The 19,640-nt window shown below is 37.5% G+C and overlaps 3 protein-coding genes across 11 annotated transcripts; 2 read left to right on the top strand and 1 right to left on the bottom strand.

Annotated features, from left to right (window-relative positions):
- Positions 1-4,121: 4,121 nt before the first annotated feature.
- Positions 4,122-8,612, bottom strand: LOC122310664 (auxin transporter-like protein 5). The gene is made up of 8 exons (XM_043124756.1): positions 8,266-8,612; positions 7,964-8,149; positions 7,742-7,854; positions 7,422-7,605; positions 6,906-7,003; positions 5,842-6,049; positions 5,447-5,704; positions 4,122-4,728 (listed from the first exon to the last, which is right to left on the bottom strand). Exons 1-8 carry the CDS (start codon positions 8,425-8,427, stop codon positions 4,468-4,470), a joined length of 1,470 nt encoding a protein of 489 aa, XP_042980690.1. The 5' UTR covers positions 8,428-8,612; the 3' UTR covers positions 4,122-4,467.
- Positions 8,613-12,190: 3,578 nt separating this feature from the next.
- LOC122309952 (uncharacterized protein At2g29880-like) lies at positions 12,191-14,989 on the top strand. 6 transcript variants are annotated; one of them, XM_043123770.1, is made up of 4 exons: positions 12,199-12,443; positions 13,737-14,070; positions 14,158-14,230; positions 14,297-14,989. In XM_043123770.1, exons 1-4 carry the CDS (start codon positions 12,346-12,348, stop codon positions 14,788-14,790), a joined length of 999 nt encoding a protein of 332 aa, XP_042979704.1. In that variant the 5' UTR covers positions 12,199-12,345; the 3' UTR covers positions 14,791-14,989. The 6 variants fall into 6 exon arrangements, with proteins under 6 accessions (XP_042979702.1, XP_042979701.1, XP_042979703.1 ...); XM_043123768.1 differs by having other exon boundaries at positions 12,191-12,433; positions 13,730-14,070; positions 14,158-14,989; XM_043123767.1 differs by having other exon boundaries at positions 12,192-12,443; positions 14,158-14,989.
- Positions 14,990-15,515: 526 nt separating this feature from the next.
- On the top strand, positions 15,516-18,819 carry LOC122309954 (thaumatin-like protein 1b). Of its 4 annotated transcripts, none has more exons than XR_006242573.1 (5): positions 15,516-15,769; positions 15,897-16,590; positions 17,156-17,968; positions 18,259-18,353; positions 18,449-18,819. XR_006242573.1 is itself a non-coding variant. In XM_043123774.1 (4 exons), exons 1-4 carry the CDS (start codon positions 15,706-15,708, stop codon positions 18,454-18,456), a joined length of 861 nt encoding a protein of 286 aa, XP_042979708.1. In that variant the 5' UTR covers positions 15,520-15,705; the 3' UTR covers positions 18,457-18,819. The 4 variants fall into 4 exon arrangements, 2 of the variants coding, with proteins under 2 accessions (XP_042979707.1, XP_042979708.1); XR_006242572.1 differs by lacking the exon at positions 17,156-17,968 and having other exon boundaries at positions 15,520-15,769; positions 18,449-18,561; positions 18,595-18,819; XM_043123774.1 differs by lacking the exon at positions 17,156-17,968 and having other exon boundaries at positions 15,520-15,769.
- Positions 18,820-19,640: the final 821 nt, after the last annotated feature.

The following is a 19,640-nucleotide window of genomic DNA, read 5'->3' on the forward strand; positions in this document are numbered from 1 at the left end:
CTAGTGCTTCTCAAGATCTTGTTTCTGGTTTGTTATTATATTGTGGGCAATATAAGCATACAGTAGATCTGAAGATTGAACATTTTTAGGTGGACATCTTCAGTCCCTTCTATTTTATTGGCTTCTGGGGAAGTAAAGCTATCACCTTTCAATTGAAGTGTCTGATTGGTGAAATTAGAACATAATGTCTTTTCTTTTTATACGATGGTTGTTTGGTGGGGGGGGGGGGGGGGGGGGGGGGGGGGGGGGGGGATTTGCGGTGGTGAAAGAGCTTTATTTTTTTCACTTTAGGAAAAAGTTGAGCCCAATTGGTCCATCACCACATTAATAATGTTAGCTACGAACATCCCTAAGGAGGAATCATTTTTGTGGTTCTTTGTTCTTGTACCTTGTTTGGTATAAAATGACGTGTTCGGCAAAAGTAAGTTAGAAGAAACAGGATGACAAGAAAAAGGAATAGGGTAACTTGTAAAAAGAAAAAAAGAGGGAAAATGAAAGAGAAAATGCTGCTTTGATCACCTTCCTCAGCCTTGATTTTCTACGTTTTGACCTTCAAATATTTTGAGACTTTGAGGGTAAGGGCTCAAAGCCTCAAACACACATTAATTATGATTGAGAAATTTTATGATTGCGAAATTCAATTCGATCGCTCCCCACCGATGCTTTACGTCCATTTTAGAGGTATGACTTGTTCAAACGATGTTGGTAAGAGTTAGCTGAGCACATGGAAACGAGTCAAGCGGCAATCCTTGAAAGATGGCAGTACAGTCCCAAGAAAGAGAATGAGGACAGCTAGCTAGGTTAAAGCTGGTATGCAATTAAGTCGGGATAACTGGTGGATATGTGATTAAATTTTGGGGTAGATAAAGAATATGATGTTACTACGAATGTCATAAAATAATCTGTCAAGTTTCGTAATCACTGCCTTGTTCTAGCTGTATACTGTCGAGTGATTAATCAAATGTTAACGTTAGATACAGCCTTAGTTATGTAAGGTTTGTGTATTTTTTCTTTTCTGAAAAATTGGACCACAATTAAAAAGTTACGCAAATTTTTGTATTTTGTTTTGGAAAAATAGGTCCACAATTTTTCTATTTAAAAAAAAAAAAAGGAATTTTCTGCGTGGGTCCTAGGTCTGTGTTTTTGAATGTACGGAACTTGTAGACAAGTCATTACCTGCTCCAGTTATAAAAGCAGAAATCCTTTTTAAGAACATCCAGCTGATCCAACAAGGGTAGTTTCATTCTTTTTCACTCAGCTCGGCCGACACGGTAAGTTTTGGACCTTTGGTCCCTATCAATAAAGGCCGGATGGACGTGTGAGACGAGGACCCAACATTTATGTTCATGGGTCCGGGCTTCCTTATTCTCGCTGTCCAGTCCCACTTTTCTTACTTTTCAAGACTACACCTCTTAACTCTGGACCCAGTTTAATGCCATTCCAAGTAGCATTTCTTTTGTGTTACGTGATTGTTCTAATAAATAGTTTTTATTTCTCTCCCAGAAAAACCATTAATAAAAATGAGTCGCACCATATGCGAGTAACTCAAATTACTTTCGTTCTAATACGAGGTGAGTTAAAATATTTAATTAATTGCTTTCAGTCAAAATCAAGGGTGAACCCATTTTCTTATTTTTGAGAAACCTTTTAGATATAAGACTTAAAATGCTAGAGGAACACAACACTGAACACAGTGTTGGCATTGTGGGACATTCTTATGGAAAATAACAAATTAAAAAAAAAAAACCTTCAACATTGCCACTGGCTTTTAATTACATCAGTGCTGTACATAGTTACTGCAGGACTAGGCTCAGGGGAAGGCTGGAAGGAGAAAGGAATTGATGTCGCTAAACTTCACCGCTAAATGCTAATGATCTTTAGGGATGAGATATTTGCCTAATTACATGTGCACACACACGTACGTGTCCACTGTACGTGTTTGTGTCTGATGTTTCAGACAGGACAAATATTCGAGGTTGTCTGTGCTCACATGAGATTGTTGAATTGGAGATGAAGGTATCTAATGAAAGTGGCAAGTTTTTGGCTGCATTCTCTACTTCTTATGGTTTTGGCTCCAATAATATGGTTGAAATTAAAGCTATTTTGGATGGATTGCGCTTCAGCCTTGCAGTTGTATAACAAAGAGATTGAATACGATTCCATGGTATGAATCAATTGGTTGCCGGGGAAAAGCTAAGTTCGTCGGTTCTTGGTTTTCTGGAACAGATTTTAATTTCTTGTCAAGGAAATTAGTTGTACAGATAAAGTTAATTAAAGGTAGAGACATGGGGAGACAAACCGGATTATTGTTCATCTAGCCAAGTTGGGGAGCAAAGGGTAACTCTAAGAAGTTTCTGGTTTTCAATGAGCTTCCAAGAAAGGTCAAAGGTTGTTTGGTGGCTGATTATCTGATTTGCTATGCTTCAAAGATATGCAAATGATTTGGATAATTGGGTTTTGTAGATGATTTGGTTGAGCATTGTACAGTAGCCCGTAGGTGTTTACTCCCACAAAACTTGAGTGATGAGATAATACTGATTTTACGATATAGAAATAACTTTTTATTGAAGGATTATGAATTAGGCAACAAACACGTTTGAGTGGGAGTAATTATTCCGTCAAAGATTATGCTGGTTCTGCTTAATACTCTCAATATATTGTTAGCCATTGATCTTTTCAGGGGAAAGGCAACATTTGTGTCGTCTACAATCAATATCAGCAACAGAAAAGCAAAAGAAACTAATATCGGATCACTTATAGCAGTTAGGTACAGTTGAGAAATGCATCTTACATATACAACTTTCTGTGGTAAATTGTTCTAAACATTGTGGATTTTGAGCTTCCAACTTCCAAGCATGTCGCCCTCATTCACATCATTATTTTCTTGTGCAGAGAATAAAGACGGGGTACCAGACAGAAAAAGGGCTTATTAACTGAAAAGATAGGTGACTTTATTTTTTCCCATCTGGCTTCGCATGCTCTTGCAAAAGTTGCATGGTTTTTCATTTCGGGACACTGTGGGCAACTTAATTTGCCAGTTTGTGCGAGAAGGCTTTGTTGGAATATTGCAGATTATTAGATTCCCTCACAATATTCCATCAATGTCTAGCTAGCAGCCTTATCACTTTACATTTTAGCAATACCCTCCAATCCGTATGTCATCACTTTCCTGCTTTCCATTTTCTTTAATTATTGGGGTATGTCTGGCTATTCTTTTGTCATCAACTCGCGTCTCTTATCCACGGAAGCTTTAAACAATGCTCTTTCCTCTGCTTTTATGAACTTTATTTCTTGAGATATCATTTTCATGATCTAAACGTCTGTGCCCTGATCAGTCAGAAGGCCAAAGCCGGGGAGAGCACCAGGGATTCGCTACAAAAATTTTAAATGGAAAACTGAAGCCATGAAACGATTGGTCTCTAGTAATATCTGCAGAACTGAGTGATGCTTAAGATACTTCTCTTTTGCGTATTCTTTTTGCGCTCTACTAATGTGATTGGTTGTATTAATTTTTTTTTAATATTCAATCAATCACATCATTTGAGTCCACAAAAGAGCGCACAAAAATTACTACGCATAGAATTTTTGATTTAGAAAAGAATAAAAGTGATCAGCATTGAATTAATGCCGCCGCCCCTACTTGTCTTTCCAATACTCTTCTTCGTAAAGCCAGTTCTAGCTTGTTCGTGATCTGCATTAGCATTGAGGTACGTAACTCGAACAAGGAGCAGTGGATGCAGCCTTATGATATTTACGCTTCACAACATAGCTCTGTCAAAAGAATAACCCTGGAGGGCCAGGACCACCATTATCTGCTTGCTATTGGCCGATTGTTCACCCATGCATTCAAGGAAAGGAGGTAACTTGTACGTTACGTTGTTGGACACTGCATTCCGCAAGATACAAGGCTTAAAATAAGTACTAAAGAATCATTAGGGTGTTTTCTTTCGGGGTTATTCTATATGCATGTATTGTTGGGAAAAACCAACACTGCAATCTTATAGGCACTCAGTCCCCTTGCTGGTGATCGTACATATGGTAAATAACGAGAGATATTAGATGAATATCAGTACTTTATGTTTATATTTTGAAAGAGTAGCAAGCATATGGCTGCACGGGTCTTAGAAGTAGGAAATTCCGAATACTTCAATATTGCATACAACTCATTCTTCTTTTTGTGAAAGGCATAGCAAAGACCCTAAACTAAATAAAAAAGAGACAGAAAGATACACATAGTAGAACAAGGTATATGCTTTAATTGATGGAAATGGCTATTGGCCGAATACATATTTTCTGGGTCTAATTCAACTCCACATTTATCTCCTTTCTCTGTTGTCATGTTGTTCCAACGGGCAAAGATGCAACGAGATAACTAGGCTAGCTGAAATATTGTGAAAGCAACTGGAGGAAACTGATCAGCAAACTACAGGGTACGGGGTACAAATCAATGGCTGAGGCATGGCGAGTTTAGGGGTGGGGATGGTAGTGAACAGGAGAAGGTGCTGTGGCATTGAGATCAAGGCGAGGTGTTGGTGGTAGAGGTGGAGGAGGGCATTGATAACACTTTGTGAATAGCCCAAAAGTGTCAATCTGGCGTACGAAGTTCGTCACGCTCGCCCATCCACCGAACCCAAACCCAACCACTAGCACCCATACCACCACAAACACATTCATCGTGTAAGCCCCAACCCATCGGCCCATGTACTTTGGTGGCTGCTCCACTGCATTCTGCATCACAACCATTTATAACAAACTGTTACACTGCATTCTATTAATTTATAAACACATACCCAAAAAAAAAGAATACTTTTCATCAAGCTTTCGAGCAGCTCTTCATGCTGTACCTTCTAAAATTTGATTATTATTTTTGGCTTAAGATATAACAGTAAACCAAATCCACATTTACTTTATACTAACGGCTAATACTGCAGTAAAAGGCAAATGCTACTACTGTAAGAAAGGGTGTGCACGTAGATATAATAAGAGACGAGATGCAGAGGTGGAGGTTTTTCGGATGCTTCCCTGACATGGGGAATCAGGTACGAACAGATATTCTGGATCGTAGTGGTCAGCACGAATCCCGTGCCTTTGTGCATTGTTTGTCCAGAATAATTATCTATTACTTTCTTTCGTGCATTTAGTAAACGCAACTTGGAGATAAGTAAAGAGCATTAAAATCCAAACAGTTTCGGTTTCGGAAAACGGCCCGGGACTGGTCTGCTAGACGGTGACCATACGCTACCGATCTGTGTTCCTTAATCTTTACCCTTTGCTTTCTTAAATGATAATAACAAACATTGAGTATTAACTATCAATTGAATTGTTTCACTGTTCAGTCAAACATCTGACGCTTAGCCGAACCTGAAAAAGTACTTCCTCAGATGTTTCAACTGGGTGGACAGAATGTTATGGTGCATATGCAGAGCAAGATTATAAGGTAGGGTACCTCTCGGGCAGCGGCTGATTTGAAGGTGAAAATGTGGGCCATAGCGGGGATGATGTAGACTGTGAAGCTAACGAGAAGTGATCCAACGGCGGAGTTGATGGGGCCAAAGAATGGGAAGATAATGGCCAGGAACCATATGGGGACGACAACAGGCAATCTGGCTGCTGCACGCTTGCATAGACTCTTGCACTCATGCATACCTATGGCCTTCTCCCATACAAAGTATAAGGGCGTGCATGCAAACCCAAATGTTATAAACTGCAAAAATCAGATTAAAAAAATATCATTATAGTTCTTCTAAAAACTTAAAAAATAAAAACTTGATTAAAAGGAGGTGTAAATTAATCATGTAATACATATGAATATGCATATGAACATGAGGATGGAGGGCATGCCTGATGTATGAGCATTAAAATGACCGCCATATCTCTGAAGGGTGATCTTGGGAGCAGAGCAAAAGCGTTGGAGTGATTGAGGAGCCTGTCTCCAAATGCCCAATACACTGCTGATGCGGAGGGAAGCGTCAGTGTCAGGACATACAGTGTAGCAAACAAGTATATGGCCTTGAACTTCTGAGGCTTCCACATTGCATGCATGATTTCCCTGACCCACCAACATTTCTCAGTACACGCGAAAGGAGCACAAAAGCAAAAACAAAATCAAAGTATAATTTATAGGTCATAATTTTTTATTCAGACAGTATTGTTCAACCTTAGGCTATGTCGTAAAACAATATCCTCCAAATATGGGAAAGGTGTACCTGGGCTAAGATAATCCTACAGATTTATAGAACATTGTCATCTACTTGACAGATCTGCAAAGTCACATTGACGTAGGGACCATAGAGATTTTCTTTTTGCTGTTATATATAAATATGAACAAAAATTTTGGGAAACTTTAATATTAAGCTTATTATTTTGGAGCTGATCTGAGTTTCTCTTATTAACTTCGGAGTAATGTTAGGGATCGATAAATGAAGTCTAAATGACAAGTCAAGATTTTCGTAAAAACTTGTAAATTTAAAGATTGTATGTATCATTCTTGAAAGACCCTCTTCTCATGATAAAAGCCAAAGAGCGAAAAGGGTATTGGCTTTTTACCTGAAAAAGAAAGAGAGAGGGGGTCCCAAGAAGAAAGACTTTTTGTCTCCCACGCCAAAGAAGTGCAATTTAGAATAAAAAATATTTTTGATAATTGAGAATATTCGGGAGGTAAATAAAGTTTTTTCAGATGGGTCACTAAATCCCGTGGTCAGATCATGTCCAACGAAATGTAGGTTTAGTCACTTTCAAAATGACGTAAAAGTTTCAAACCCTTAATGTTGCATAGTTTAGTTTATTTTATTTCTTCCCCAATCTATGACTAGGTCAAAAGCAAATTGCAAATGAGGAGCAAGCTACATGAGCAGATTCCTAAAAAACGTGAAAGACACCATTTCTTTAATCAGGTTTTGTCTTACACAGTAACAGCATGTCCCCCGAATGTGTAGAGAATGTTGGTGGACCCTGTGAAGTACAGCACCAGCTTGGTTGGACCCGAATGCTTAACACCCTCAACCTATATACAAGTCACCACGCATAAACCATTAATTATTAGGAGTAAAACTAAAAGGCCAACAAATAACAATATAAACCAGAAGCCTAAGAACACGCTGATGGCTCCAAAAGTTTTGTGCTTTTGAAGAGTACTCATGTACCTGTCAAGTACTGTAACACGAGTTGAATAATTAATACATGTTGTCATTTTTTATTTCTTAGTTCTCTTTCACTAGGGAAGACTTCTTTAATCATGAAGTATGTATCATAGTGCAGCATTGTTATCTAACTTGTAAGAGAGTACATAAATTAATCAATTAGTCATAATGGCTTGAGTACTTTTAACTTCATGATTCATACAGTTCTATATACGAATTTGTTAACTGTTTGATCTTATGGAGTTGTTAAGATTGTCATTAAATTGGAAATGAAATGATTACCTGGCCATGGAGGAGGGAGGCAATGGTGAGGTACCAAGCAGTGTAGGTGGTCATTATGAGGCCTAAAAAGGACCAAATTCTGTAGTTGTGGAAGGAAGGGATAAAGACAGTCGTGGCACAGCAAGCTCCGAAGATGTAAGTCCAAGTCCTCTTGTCTAGATTATCATTTATGTAATAGATGTTGCTGAAACATTAAAAAGATTCGCAGTTAATTTGCAGAAATTGATGATCAGATTTGTGGCACTTGTTTATTACTTTATTAGGAAAACTTGAAGATATAAAATTGAGATATAGTTAAAAAGCTTTGGTCAGAAGTATACCTCGCACAGGCAATGAGTTGAATGACAGATCCAAACAGAAGGAAAGTGCAGTTAAATGCCAAGCCCACGTTCCTCCAGTGTTTTCCCAGGAGTCCATCAAGAACCTCAAACCACTACATGATTAAGAACGTGGAACCCATGTGAGAAGCCGATAAACATATTGCTAAATAAGAGGGAATAAATTGTCTTTTCTCTATCAAGTTGTTGAAGATCGAGTGAAACCTGGATGACATGGTTCCTGAAATCAACTTTTTCTCTTTCTTTTCTGGTTCTGTATTCTACGTAGAGTACGCTAATGAGATATGCTGTCCAGCTACCCAACAATCCATAGAAGAGCTGAAAAAGTATGCCGGAGAGCATTCCCAGCTGGGAAAATGAGTATGGCAAGGTAAGTAGAACTTGAGCCACCTGAAACAAAGAAAGAAACAGACCCCCGAAACCATTAGGGAGAACTACCAAGCCAAGAACAAGAACGCAGAAATGGGCCAGTCTTGGTAAGACGAAGGGAAAGCAAGATAATGAACCTGGTTTGAAGCACAGCTAAACCATGCATCATATACAGATCCACCGTGCCAAAAGAATTTAGATAGCTTGGTTTTCACATCCTTGGGCTTCCCTTCAGTCTCCATTTCAACATAGCTGCCTACTATCACAGTCTCCACCACCTTATCTGATGCCATATTCATCCCCCTTACTCTCTCTCTCTCTCTCTCTGTGACTCTACTGCTGTTCTATCTTCTTTGTCTTCAATGGTGAGGAGTGTTCTGCAATGCAATGAAGGAGTACTGAGGTATGAGATATTAGAGGGGATGGAGAGAGGGTAATGCTATGGTGGTATATATATACCGACACACAAGACATGCGATGGGCTCCCAAGGGGCTGTGTTTGAAAGCTATTTAAGAGAAGAGAATCCACTTTTTGTTTCGTGGTGGTAGCTTTGAGGAAATCCGCTGGTCCTCGAGCCCTTTTCTGTAATTTAAGGAAAACAAAAGTTGATGCTCAGCTTATAATAATTAAAAAAGTTTAATTAATTACGATTAATTTATGATAAGAATAATTAAATAAATAGGGAGGGTGAGTACTAGCTGAGGCTGGGTTCTTCCGGTCGCACGAGCGGGTCTCCCCGTTTCCCGAGCTGATATACGTAGCATTACCACATTCATTCTTCTGCCAAAGCCATATATAATTACCCCGTAACGTACTTGTCTCATCTATGCATACATTTATTTCACTTACTCATGCTTCTAATATCACTCACTTTTATCCCATTTACATGGAAGATATATATATATACATATATGTTGATGGAAAGATAGTATATGTATGAGAGTGAACGAAGCTAGCTACGTACAAATTATCAAACAGTTTCTAAACAAATAATTATGTAGAAGCTAGAACGAGCTGGAGATTAACAAAATAAAAATAAAAAGTGGGGGAGGAGCTAAGGAAGATGTGAATGAAATTATAACGAAGTAGACCACATGATTGCACCCAAACGGGCGTGTTGGCTTTACAAGAAAGAAGAAAGCTGCTTTTATCACATGGCCTGAGCTTTGTGGACTCGAGAATCCCCCCACCCCCCATCCAAAACCACATTCACAACTATATTATTAATTTTCTCAGATAATTTAATTTATTATTCACATGGAGGAGTTACTGATCATCAACTCTGTTAAGAGACAAATTAACATGATGATGATCATGATGTCATGTGGACATTAATCCAAGAAGCTGCTTATAGCTAGATCAGTTGATGTTACACCCGTGCCCTTGGAAATGGCAGAGTTTTTGGAAGTCTAATTATAATACAACATGTCAGTTTTTTCATAGTTCAAAATACTAAGTGGTACTGCAAAACGTTCGTTAATTAATTAAATTACGTGAAAGAGTAGATGCTAATTAAGAACATGAACAATTAAATTCAAACATGGGGAAGGGGGGCACCGATGTCAATAAAAGTAGTTCTAGACAGCCAAACAGGTACACGTCTCTAATTCCATCTTTTATTGATATTTTTGTCTCGCTAGCTGGGTCTTCTTTTTTGAATTTGAGCAATAAGTCGCCTAGCTATAGGAAGATTATATTGACCATATATTTCATGTCATGATGATAAACCATAATCATGACTTTGTCTTCTTGTAAATTAAGAAAACAACTCTCTACCTATAACTGATAATCATATTATGAGAAAAGCATGAGTTCAGGTTCTAAAAGGCTTTTGTTTTGGTGCAGTGGAACATATTCATGGGTTTTGTTGGACGCGGCCTACGTCTCCTACTTGTATTGTCACGCTTTCTAGTCTCCGGGACCAGAAACATTCACTGTAGCTCGTGTCTCCTTGACCACATTTTCTGCTTGCAGCAGCCCCATTGCACCATGCATGTTTAATTTTTAAATAACATTAGCTTTTTCCCGCCCTTGATCGACTATGGTGAGATCAGATAAACTTATAGCTACTGATATACATTTTTTTTTTTTAAATTTTTTTTTACTGCTGTTACTCCTTGATGATCTTATTGTAGCATAAAAAAAGTTTAATGACTCTAATGTTGGTAGAAGTGTGTCAGCATCGAAGGGGGGGGGAAAAGTGGATTTGTCTCGGCAATATGGCTTTATAAGTTCGTGCTTCTTAAGGGCATTGAAGTTGTTAGTGGTCACCTTGTTCACCCTGAATGAAACAGTACCTTTATACTTGTCTTCCTTTTTAAGTTTTTGTGTTCCCTGTTCTTGAAGTTGTTCCGTCCAGGTTTTCTTTATAACAGATTTGCTTTTTTGTTTGAAATTCATGTTTTAAATCGTGAGGAACACACACACACACACACGCATATATCGATATTCACTTGAGGAATATTTGACATATTGATCTGTTGAGGAAATTGGTTTACTTCCTGTGATTTTTCAGATGGAATCATCTTTTGTAATAGAATATAGCCAATAAAGAATTATTGGATGTAAAACCAAATCATAAAATTGGGACATAGGCTTACTTCCAAGTACTAAAAACCAAAGGTTACTATTCATACTTATTAAAAATACAGAGACAAGCTGCAACTAATGATCCAGCGTGGTAGAGGTTTCTTGCACGCCAGCCCCCCTTGCGGCAGGTGGAACATCTGTCATGGATCACGCTAACTCATCCCATGATGAACAATAATTCCCCACAAAAATTATTATATTTTTTGAGTTGGAGTGGGTATTCAAGAACTATGTTGACGTTAATAGCTTGTTATCTTCGGAGCAGAAAGAGCATCATACTGCTCATCACTTATCAGACTCAAATCCACTCTCAATGATTTGAATACCAAATGAATTCAGACATCTAATTTAATTGCTCATTATCTTGCTCTCACTCCTTTATTTTTAGGCTTTTAGCTAGCTAAATCTAGTGAAAGATCATCTGTTTAGAGTCGTTGATACAGATTAACTTGGCAATGATTAATGTTCCACACTGGTTCAAACTTTTGCTGTTCTTTGACTCGTATCATGCGGATCGAGCAGTTTAATTTCGTGCAACTTTTGTTTGGTGTTGATCAGGAAACAACTTTCTTTACGGTGGCATAATGGGAATGAAACCCAGTATTGACTTGAATTGCAAATACAAAACGTGGGTCCTTGGTCCTGCACAATGCGCGCATCAATCCATGGTTGTCAACTCCATTAATAAAGATTTGGGAGCCCATTTTTGGTGATGCAGTATAATTGACTTGGGAGCAATTTATCCACAAACATCATCATGCTGCTTTCGCCTTTATGGCCACCATGCTGAGAGCAATTTTCTGGTCCAAAGAAAACCATTAAAGCTGCATTTGGACGATGCAAAACACGAAAAAGGGCAGAAAGTACTGTATGGGAATGCTTTACAAAATTTCTGAAACAGAAACATGTTGATATGGCTAAAAATGATGGGCCATGGCTAGGACTCTAAAAGAAATTAAAAATTCACTCTCAACTGGCCCATTTATGAATTGGACCTGTGTACCTTGACACGCTACAGAAAATCCAAAACAAGATGGGCCCATTCATACACTAGGCTAAAGTTTGAAACTTTGATTCAAGCCTAAAGTAAAAACAATTTGTTGACACAATCATAAATTGACAGGAAAAGGATCATAACAATGATAGTTGTCTATTGAAATGTAGAAACAGTGAACATCCCAAGTTTAAATTCTGAGGAACATAATTATTACCTAAAAAATTGTTCCTTATGTTTTATTTATATATATATTTTAAAAAAATTATTCTATTCTCAAATCAAATCGATTTATAAAACAGACTATTCGTATTACTTAAATCATAAGCAAACCATTCATATTGGTTGATTTCTAATAAAATTTTTAAAATTCTTATTTTAATTCAAATTATAACCTATAAACATTTTATTAGATGTGACCACACCTGTCTTATAAACATTTATTTCTTTCGCAAATACGAAAGAAGTTTCTCGGACGGCTAGGATCATCCATCAGGTAAATCTCCCGAAGTGGCAAAGTGTGATTCGAGAGCAGCCTGTGACCAATTTATAACGTTAAAATGGTCCCGCGAAACGTCGTATCTATTTGTTTTCCATTTTGTCTTTTTCATTTTTCGCCCATATCTTAGCTTCATGCCCTTGTCGCAAGCACTTTGCGCAAGTTGGCCCGTCATCTCCTCGCGGTTTCCCGGTCACCGATCTCCGATCACTGTTAGTCCAAGTGAGTACAGGTACAAGCTGTAGATCTCTTGTATCTTAGCATAAGTAAAATGTTATGCTCTGTTTGGTTACCCAGAAAGTGTCGAAAATTTAATATTTGGCTGTGTCTGTCTGTTTTTTTGTCCCATCCCACTCTTAACTACAACCAATATAAAGACTCAATTTTGTATGCTTTCTAATGGGTTTTCTCACTAGCCAAACAGTGGGTGGGATGGAATTTTACTGGGTTTGACAGTAGCTAATTTTTAATCACTGGAACTGAGAATGATATTTATGCGTTTAGGTCTCACCCCTATGTAATCTTAATTTCATTTTTGTTTTCGTATATCTGCGAAAAAATCGCAAAGGTATCTTTTTCATCATTGATGAGTGTTTGGTTGTTATATGGAAGATTTTTTTAATGGTACTATTAATGGTTGGAGCTTTCGGAGTTGTGGGACACTTGCCGGAACATGATTGAACACGTTGTGCAAAACATAATTTACATATGGAAAATAACTAGCCTAAGCAATCCCTTTCAAATTTATATGGGGTTTGAATTGTAAAGACTCGCTATCGGAGTAAGTTTTGTGCGATGGTATAATAAGAAAAGCTTGTGTGATTTATAATCAGGAAAGCTGAGGTGGCAGAAGTTTACTAGCAGCAAGTAAATTTGATCTCATGTTTAAGAGGAAAGCAAGATAGTATTGATCCAAAGAGATTAGGGTAGTTTTAGAATGCAAATCTGACACCTCCTTTTTTGGGGAAAAATTATATCCATCAGATGGGGATTTGAGGAATTCTGTGGAAAATAGGTGATTACAAATTTGTCAATACTTTTGATTGATAAAATGACATTAAAAAAATCTTTTTGATTGAGAAAATTGAGCTTCGCTAGATTCCCTTTTTTCCTGAAAGCCGAAAGGGCAGTGACTGAAGCAGATATTGATGTTAACTCTTTCGTCATCAGTTTAGGCTTATCAAGGTTAGATATTTGGTTTTGACATAAATCTTATTTTAGAAGAGCGTACAGGATTAAGCCAGAAATAGTATACCAATGCGTTCATCTTTTATTTATGCTTATGGTTATGCTTTTCTCAATGGACTTCTTTGAGAATTGCTTACCACAAGTTCTGCATGTGGAGAAGCTTTTGGTTTTCTTACATTCTTTTGAAGAGAAACTTGATTCGGAAAACCTACATGTAGTTTACGGCGTAGGCCCAACATTTTCGGGCTAGAATTCATTCTTTTGATATTTGTTCTTTGCTTCATCAATCTTTGTCGTCCATAGCCACTATCTTTACTTGTTCCTTGGTAGAAGGCAGGATGTCTGCTGGACTCGATGGAGTCACAGGTCGAGCCAAGGCAGAGTGGACGCCTTCTCGTGATGCCTATTTGGTTGAGCTTCTTATCGGGCAGCACAATTGTGGGAGGACTGCTTACAATGAATTTAAAAATGAAGTAATTAGATCTGTGACACGTGACTTCAACAAGAAATTCGATTTGAATTTAGAAGAGAACCAGATTAAGAACCGTTACAATGTTATGAAGAAAGATTATGGTGTGGTAAAAACCTTGCTTGGTCACGATGGGTTTGGCTGGGATGAAACTCGACATATGGTTGTAGCTGATGATAAAGTTTGGGATAACTATATTGCGGTAAGAAGATTTTGATTTCCATTTTAATTATGCAACACATAAAATTTCTTTGAAGCGTGGATACATTGTTAGGTTTATAATTTCCAGGTACGAAGCGAAGCACGACCATTTCGACGAAAGAGCTTTCCTCTGTATAAACAAATGACAGTTATTTTTGAAGGTAAGTTCCCTTTTATTTCTCCCTACCATGTAAGTGTTCTAGCTATCGTTGACACATCTGGTGCAGGAGAGAGATCTAACGGCAAATACCAATTACCAAGTGGAGTACCTGTGGCAACTGAAGAGGGAAATAGCAACACAGAAACCGTGCGTTCTTCAGAGCCCAGTAACCTACCCACTCAAGTAGTTGATGGCACCCTTGATTCAGATTCAATCATTCACGTAAATGATATGCAACACAAGAAGCGCAAGTCTTTTGCTATGACAGCACTAGGTCGTAAGAAAAGAGCATGCTATGCCTATAAAGCTGGGGAGACGATTGAAAATGCCTTGTACGAGATTTTCTCGGCAGCCAAGTTCAAAGCTATGCAAAGGAATGCATCGAATGAAAACACATTGTATCAGAAGTGCCTGGAAGATTTGCAGCAATTGGAAGAGTTGGATGACACTGAGTTTACGAAGGCTGTTAATGTTCTTAGGGATGACAAAAATGCAATTGCATTCATGACAATAAAAGGGCCCCGGCGTTTAACCTGGTTGAGGTCTCTATGGCAAGCATAGTTGCCTCCTAAATGAAATAGCTATTCTCAAAAAAAAAAAAAAAATGAAAAAAAGAAGAAAAGAAAAATGGATACAACGTTTCAAGAGATTGTATTTTCCTCTGTTGTAGAAGTTGCTATGTTTTTCTACGAATCTACCGAAGCTTTGCTCCTTGGGGGATTGATATAACTGAATCGATATTAAAAATATTTTTTTAACAGATCATGTTTAAGGTGTTGGTGCCTTAAAGGAGTGGGAAAACAAGAACATACAAAGTAAAAATGCCCAAAAGAATTGCATTCTGTTCCTTTTATATATATATATTACATGTTTTATGTTTGTTTTGAAATGGAAAAGAAATTTGTTAGTAAGCTTTTGAAGCATCACGATTGATTTCATTGTAGTGACATCAAATTATTTATATGTATGCAAAAAATAATAAATAACTTTGTTTATATATAACCTTGTACTCCCTCCCATTTGTGAAAATTAAATTAAATTGAATTTTCAGAATGCTTGTATGCTTTTTTGTTTGGTCTGTGAAATTAGGAGAAATCTTATCTAAACTTCAAGAGTGTTTACAAAGAATTATTCTGGTTTATTAATAAAGTTGGGGGGAATTTTATTCTTTAAGGATGTTTACATGTACAACAGCCCCCCGTTTTATTCCCAAAAAATAATAAATTAAAATTCCCTGAAAACACCCAAAAAAAAAAAAAAAAACTTGATAATAAAGGATTTTTTAAAAGAAACTGATTAAAAAAAAGCAAAAGAAGCAGCACAGTGAGCTGCCCCTTTCCTCTTCGCAAGAAAAGTAAAGTTCTTTGCGCCTCCCCAACTCAATCTCCACCAGCACCACTACTACTACTACTTCTGCTTCTTCTTCAAAGTTTTGACCTTTACTTCCTGACCTTCTACTTCATCATCTTCACTTCGATGGATCGTCGTCTGCTCCTCTACGGCACCATTCTCACTCTCCTCGCCTTCTCTTTTCTCTCAGGTAATCACGCAAACTTCCCACTCACCATGTAAGAACCAATTGATTTATTTGAATCTCACAATTCCATTCTAACGCACTCCGTTCGGTTTTCCTTTTTCTTTTTCTTTCTCAATTTTGGTCCTCACAGAGATACACTCTGCTTCATTCAAGATAGTCAACAAGTGCCGGCGCACGATATGGCCTGGGTTTCTATCCGGCGCCAATACGCCTCAGCTCCCCACCACCGGATTTTCACTCAGGAGTGGAAAATCCAAGACCGTATCCATACCCAAGCATTGGTCTGGTCGGATTTGGGGTCGGACTCTATGCGGCGAGGACTCCACCGGGAAGTTCTCTTGCACGACCGCGGACTGCGGGTCCGGGAAGGTCGAGTGCACCGGGAGTGGCGCTAAGCCACCGGCGACGCTTGCGGAGTTCACGCTGAACGGGGATGGAGGGTTAGACTTCTACGACGTCAGCTTGGTCGATGGGTACAACCTCCCGATGCTCGTTGTGCCCAGGGGAGGTACCGGCGGAGGATGCAGCGCCACCGGGTGCTTGGTGGACCTAAACGGGGCTTGCCCGTCGGCCTTAAGGGTGGCGCGTGAGAACGGGAGGGGTACAGTGGCTTGCAGGAGCGCGTGCGAGACCTTTGCTGATCCGAGATTTTGTTGCAGTGAGGCATACTCTACGCCCGATACGTGCGGGCCGTCTATTTATTCGTTGTTTTTTAAGTACGCTTGCCCACGCGCGTATAGCTACGCGTACGATGACAAAACTAGTACCTACACCTGCGCTTCCGCTGATTATATGATCATATTTTGCCCGTCACCTTATACCAGGTAAAATTACCAATCAACCTTATTATATCAATTTATTTTTATGAACATCTTATCCAAATCTAGGGTCAGTAGAGTCATTTCGTTAGAAAGCATGATTGCCACTGTAGCAAGCTCCAGAAATTTCGCCAAGTGGAGAATCTTTATTAAGCAGTTTGGAGTGGACCTTATCAACGTGAAGTTGTTTTCCACACTTTGGTCCATGGGACCAAATAATTTGATGGACCTGAAATTCCTAGCTTTTCGGTGGCTTTCATGGAGGTCCTTGATAAATGACACTCTTTAATACCAAATAATATTATGTTTTTATTATTTAATTTTCCTACTTTCTGATTGGTCCATAATCATTAGACTTTTATCTTTATTATTATATTTAATGGCCATGACTATTGACTTAAGGCTTCGCAGAAAACCATCCTTTTCTTATAATAAAGTATCGATTGGCCACTTATTATATCTCAATTAATATATATATTTTTTTTTTCTCTTTGTTGTTTATCATCAAGCTTAAGGGCATGATAGCATCTCACATCATTTATTTATATATATTTCCTGCCCCTTTGTGCAGATGCATCAGCTTGTGCGCCATCCCGGTTTGCTTTTTTTGTTCTTTTTTTTTTATTTTCCTGTTTTAAAGGTAAAAATTGAAAAAGAAATTGGTAAAACCTTGTGTTAGAGATATGGCTCATATGAATTAAGCAGCTGAGATTAGGAATAATATAAATACATATGTGGTGGTGACCCTGTGCTAATGAAATACTTGTCACTCAATTAAGAAGCTTAGATTGACAATCTCAACACCTTGTTATCACTGTGTTTTTTTTTTTTCCTCAACTCTGCTCCGGGACACCCAGGCCAATAAAAAAAAGTTATAACTGTGTTTTTTCTTGAAGCATGAAAATAAGGTTGTAATAAAACAAACACTGGAACACTTAGCGGGAAGGGTGTCCTATGTGTTGAAGTGGTTTCATGCAGTTTAGGCTTAAAAAAACCTGTAGAAAGATTACCAGGATTAGTTTCTTGCAATGTAGGCAGACCTGAATTAGTACCCAAAAGAAGCAGTGAAGTTGGATCTGTCAGCAAATTTAAATTGATTTCATCATCTGGAAACTGAATCCTAAAATTGATTGCTTGTGAGATGGCACAATGTTTTTCCATTTAGGTGGGCATCTGCGAGTATATATATGAACACTATGCTGATTACTCTCAATCAGCTACTTAAGGTCAATTCTTTGGATTGGATGTACTCAACTTCGCTTGAATTTGATCTCTTTAACAGAATTGAATACCATAACAAATGCTGTGCTTAATCTTACAACAACTATGGTAGTCAATCTAGTGAATTACGAGGACAGTTGGCATGTTTACATTTTCCATAGAGGTAATTCTGTAATGTTTGAATTTCTCTCTTATATTCTTTAGTACACTCTAAAAAGCTTCTGCTGCATAGAAACTCCAGGTAATGAAGAAGCTTTGAACAGTGGTCAATTTACAACTGGGCATTTTCCTTCTCTAAGGATATATTTTAATATGTAGTCGTATTCATTTAGCTGTTGTATCGAGCGGGTTGCCGGTCACATGGTTGCTTTCTTTTGAGTATGTGGTGAACATATTACATTTGAGTATAACTTCTCATTTCAACATATGTGGATCTTGTATGGAAATGTGCAGCCAAAAGTTGCTCGGAGCTCGAAAGGATGGGGCACAGCTACCACTAGTGAACAAGACCACAATGTACATGGCAAGCCAACACGCTTCATCCTCAGGTCTGGTCCAAATGCAATTTATCGCGGCAATTTTCCTCTTTTGGCTCCTTATACAACCTCTTTAACTAACATTGGCCTGCCTGAGCTTTTTCCAGGCAGATAGTACCACGCCAAAGAAGTGGTGTCATCTTCTCTGTCGTGCAATCTTTCTGCTTGTCTTCCACTCCTTCCAGTTGTTGGGTAAATAGATCACGCGGCTAAGATGCAGATTGGCCGTATGGGGCATGCGGCTAAGATACAGATTGGCCGTATGGGGAGGGAGGGTTTCTCAAAATGGCTAAAAAAGTTTTGTATATAGCTTCCTTTGCTTGATTGTATAGCCCATAATAGGGGTTGTCCACATCTTATATATACCAGCACCATTCCACCATTTTATATAAAGAAAATTATTGTAGTTAGAAGCCTTGAACTGTGGTAAGGTATCTTTCTTCACTGAATAATGATGTTCGTTCAATTATTTTATAAAGGCCAATGTGAGAAGGTCATTTTATATATATATATATATATATATACATATATATATTTTGAAATTTCGGTTTCAGATTTTACATAGCTATCCTCCGTTTAAAGAAGGGTTATAAAAAGAACGTTGACCAGTATCTGAACAGAAGTTACAGAACCCTTAGATCTCTCTACCGATCGTGCTTGACTCGATTACTTCTCTAAAATAAATGTATGAGAAGTCTCTAGGTTTTTCTTAATTATTCTTTATTCGGATAAGTATTGTTATCTCATTTATTTTTGCAGATGAGATGAGATTAGTTGAGACAAAAATTGAAAATTTTATAAAATATTACTATAATATATTTTTTAATGTTATTTTTATTTTTAGATTTGAAAAAATTGAATTGTTTATTTTATTTTATATATGAATTTAAAAAAGTTATAATAATTAAATGAGATTAGATGAAAAATTTTATGTAAGTAAACAGGGTTCTTTTGTTTGGGCCTGTGAAATTTTTCAGCACTATTTTTATGGTCAAATAGTGATAAAATAATATTAGATATAATCATGAATTGTTGTGTAAACGTAATATATTTTGTTGAAAAAAGAGTAGTGTTCATTATTAAAAAAATAAATTTTTTTTATATAAATCTGTTATTTAGTTAGTTTTATCAAAATAAATACATAACGTTTACACATTTTATATTGCAAATATGGTTTCTCATAAATTGTGAAAGTTGATACATTATATACATTACAAGTTTCAATAAATTTAAATAAAAATTTAATTATACATATATTGACACACGAGGTCATTGATATTAAAGGTGATTATTTATGTC

The sequence above is a fragment of the Carya illinoinensis genome, chromosome 5 (genome assembly GCF_018687715.1).
Source record: "Carya illinoinensis cultivar Pawnee chromosome 5, C.illinoinensisPawnee_v1, whole genome shotgun sequence".
NCBI classification, from domain to species: Eukaryota; Viridiplantae; Streptophyta; class Magnoliopsida; order Fagales; family Juglandaceae; genus Carya; species Carya illinoinensis.

What these genes read in the sequence shown, in the direction of transcription:
- LOC122310664 (XM_043124756.1), bottom strand. Translation starts at nt 8,427, where the DNA reads ATGAATATGGCATCAGATAAGGTGGTGGAGACTGTGATAGTAGGCAGC. An exon ending in CCTCCCTCCTCCATGGCCAG is followed by an intron (nt 7,004 to 7,421) that starts GTAATCATTTCA and finishes ACTTGTATATAG; the next exon opens with GTTGAGGGTGTTAAGCATTC. An exon ending in TTTTAATGCTCATACATCAG is followed by an intron (nt 5,705 to 5,841) that starts GCATGCCCTCCA and finishes TGATTTTTGCAG; the next exon opens with TTTATAACATTTGGGTTTGC.
- LOC122309952 (XM_043123767.1), top strand. Translation starts at nt 12,346, where the DNA reads ATGCCCTTGTCGCAAGCACTTTGCGCAAGTTGGCCCGTCATCTCCTCG. An exon ending in GTTAGTCCAAGTGAGTACAG is followed by an intron (nt 12,444 to 13,736) that starts GTACAAGCTGTA and finishes GGTAGAAGGCAG; the next exon opens with GATGTCTGCTGGACTCGATG. An exon ending in TTTGGGATAACTATATTGCG is followed by an intron (nt 14,071 to 14,157) that starts GTAAGAAGATTT and finishes TATAATTTCCAG; the next exon opens with GTACGAAGCGAAGCACGACC.
- LOC122309954 (XM_043123773.1), top strand. Translation starts at nt 15,706, where the DNA reads ATGGATCGTCGTCTGCTCCTCTACGGCACCATTCTCACTCTCCTCGCC. An exon ending in CGCCTTCTCTTTTCTCTCAG is followed by an intron (nt 15,770 to 15,896) that starts GTAATCACGCAA and finishes TGGTCCTCACAG; the next exon opens with AGATACACTCTGCTTCATTC. An exon ending in TGCCCGTCACCTTATACCAG is followed by an intron (nt 16,591 to 18,258) that starts GTAAAATTACCA and finishes GGAAATGTGCAG; the next exon opens with CCAAAAGTTGCTCGGAGCTC.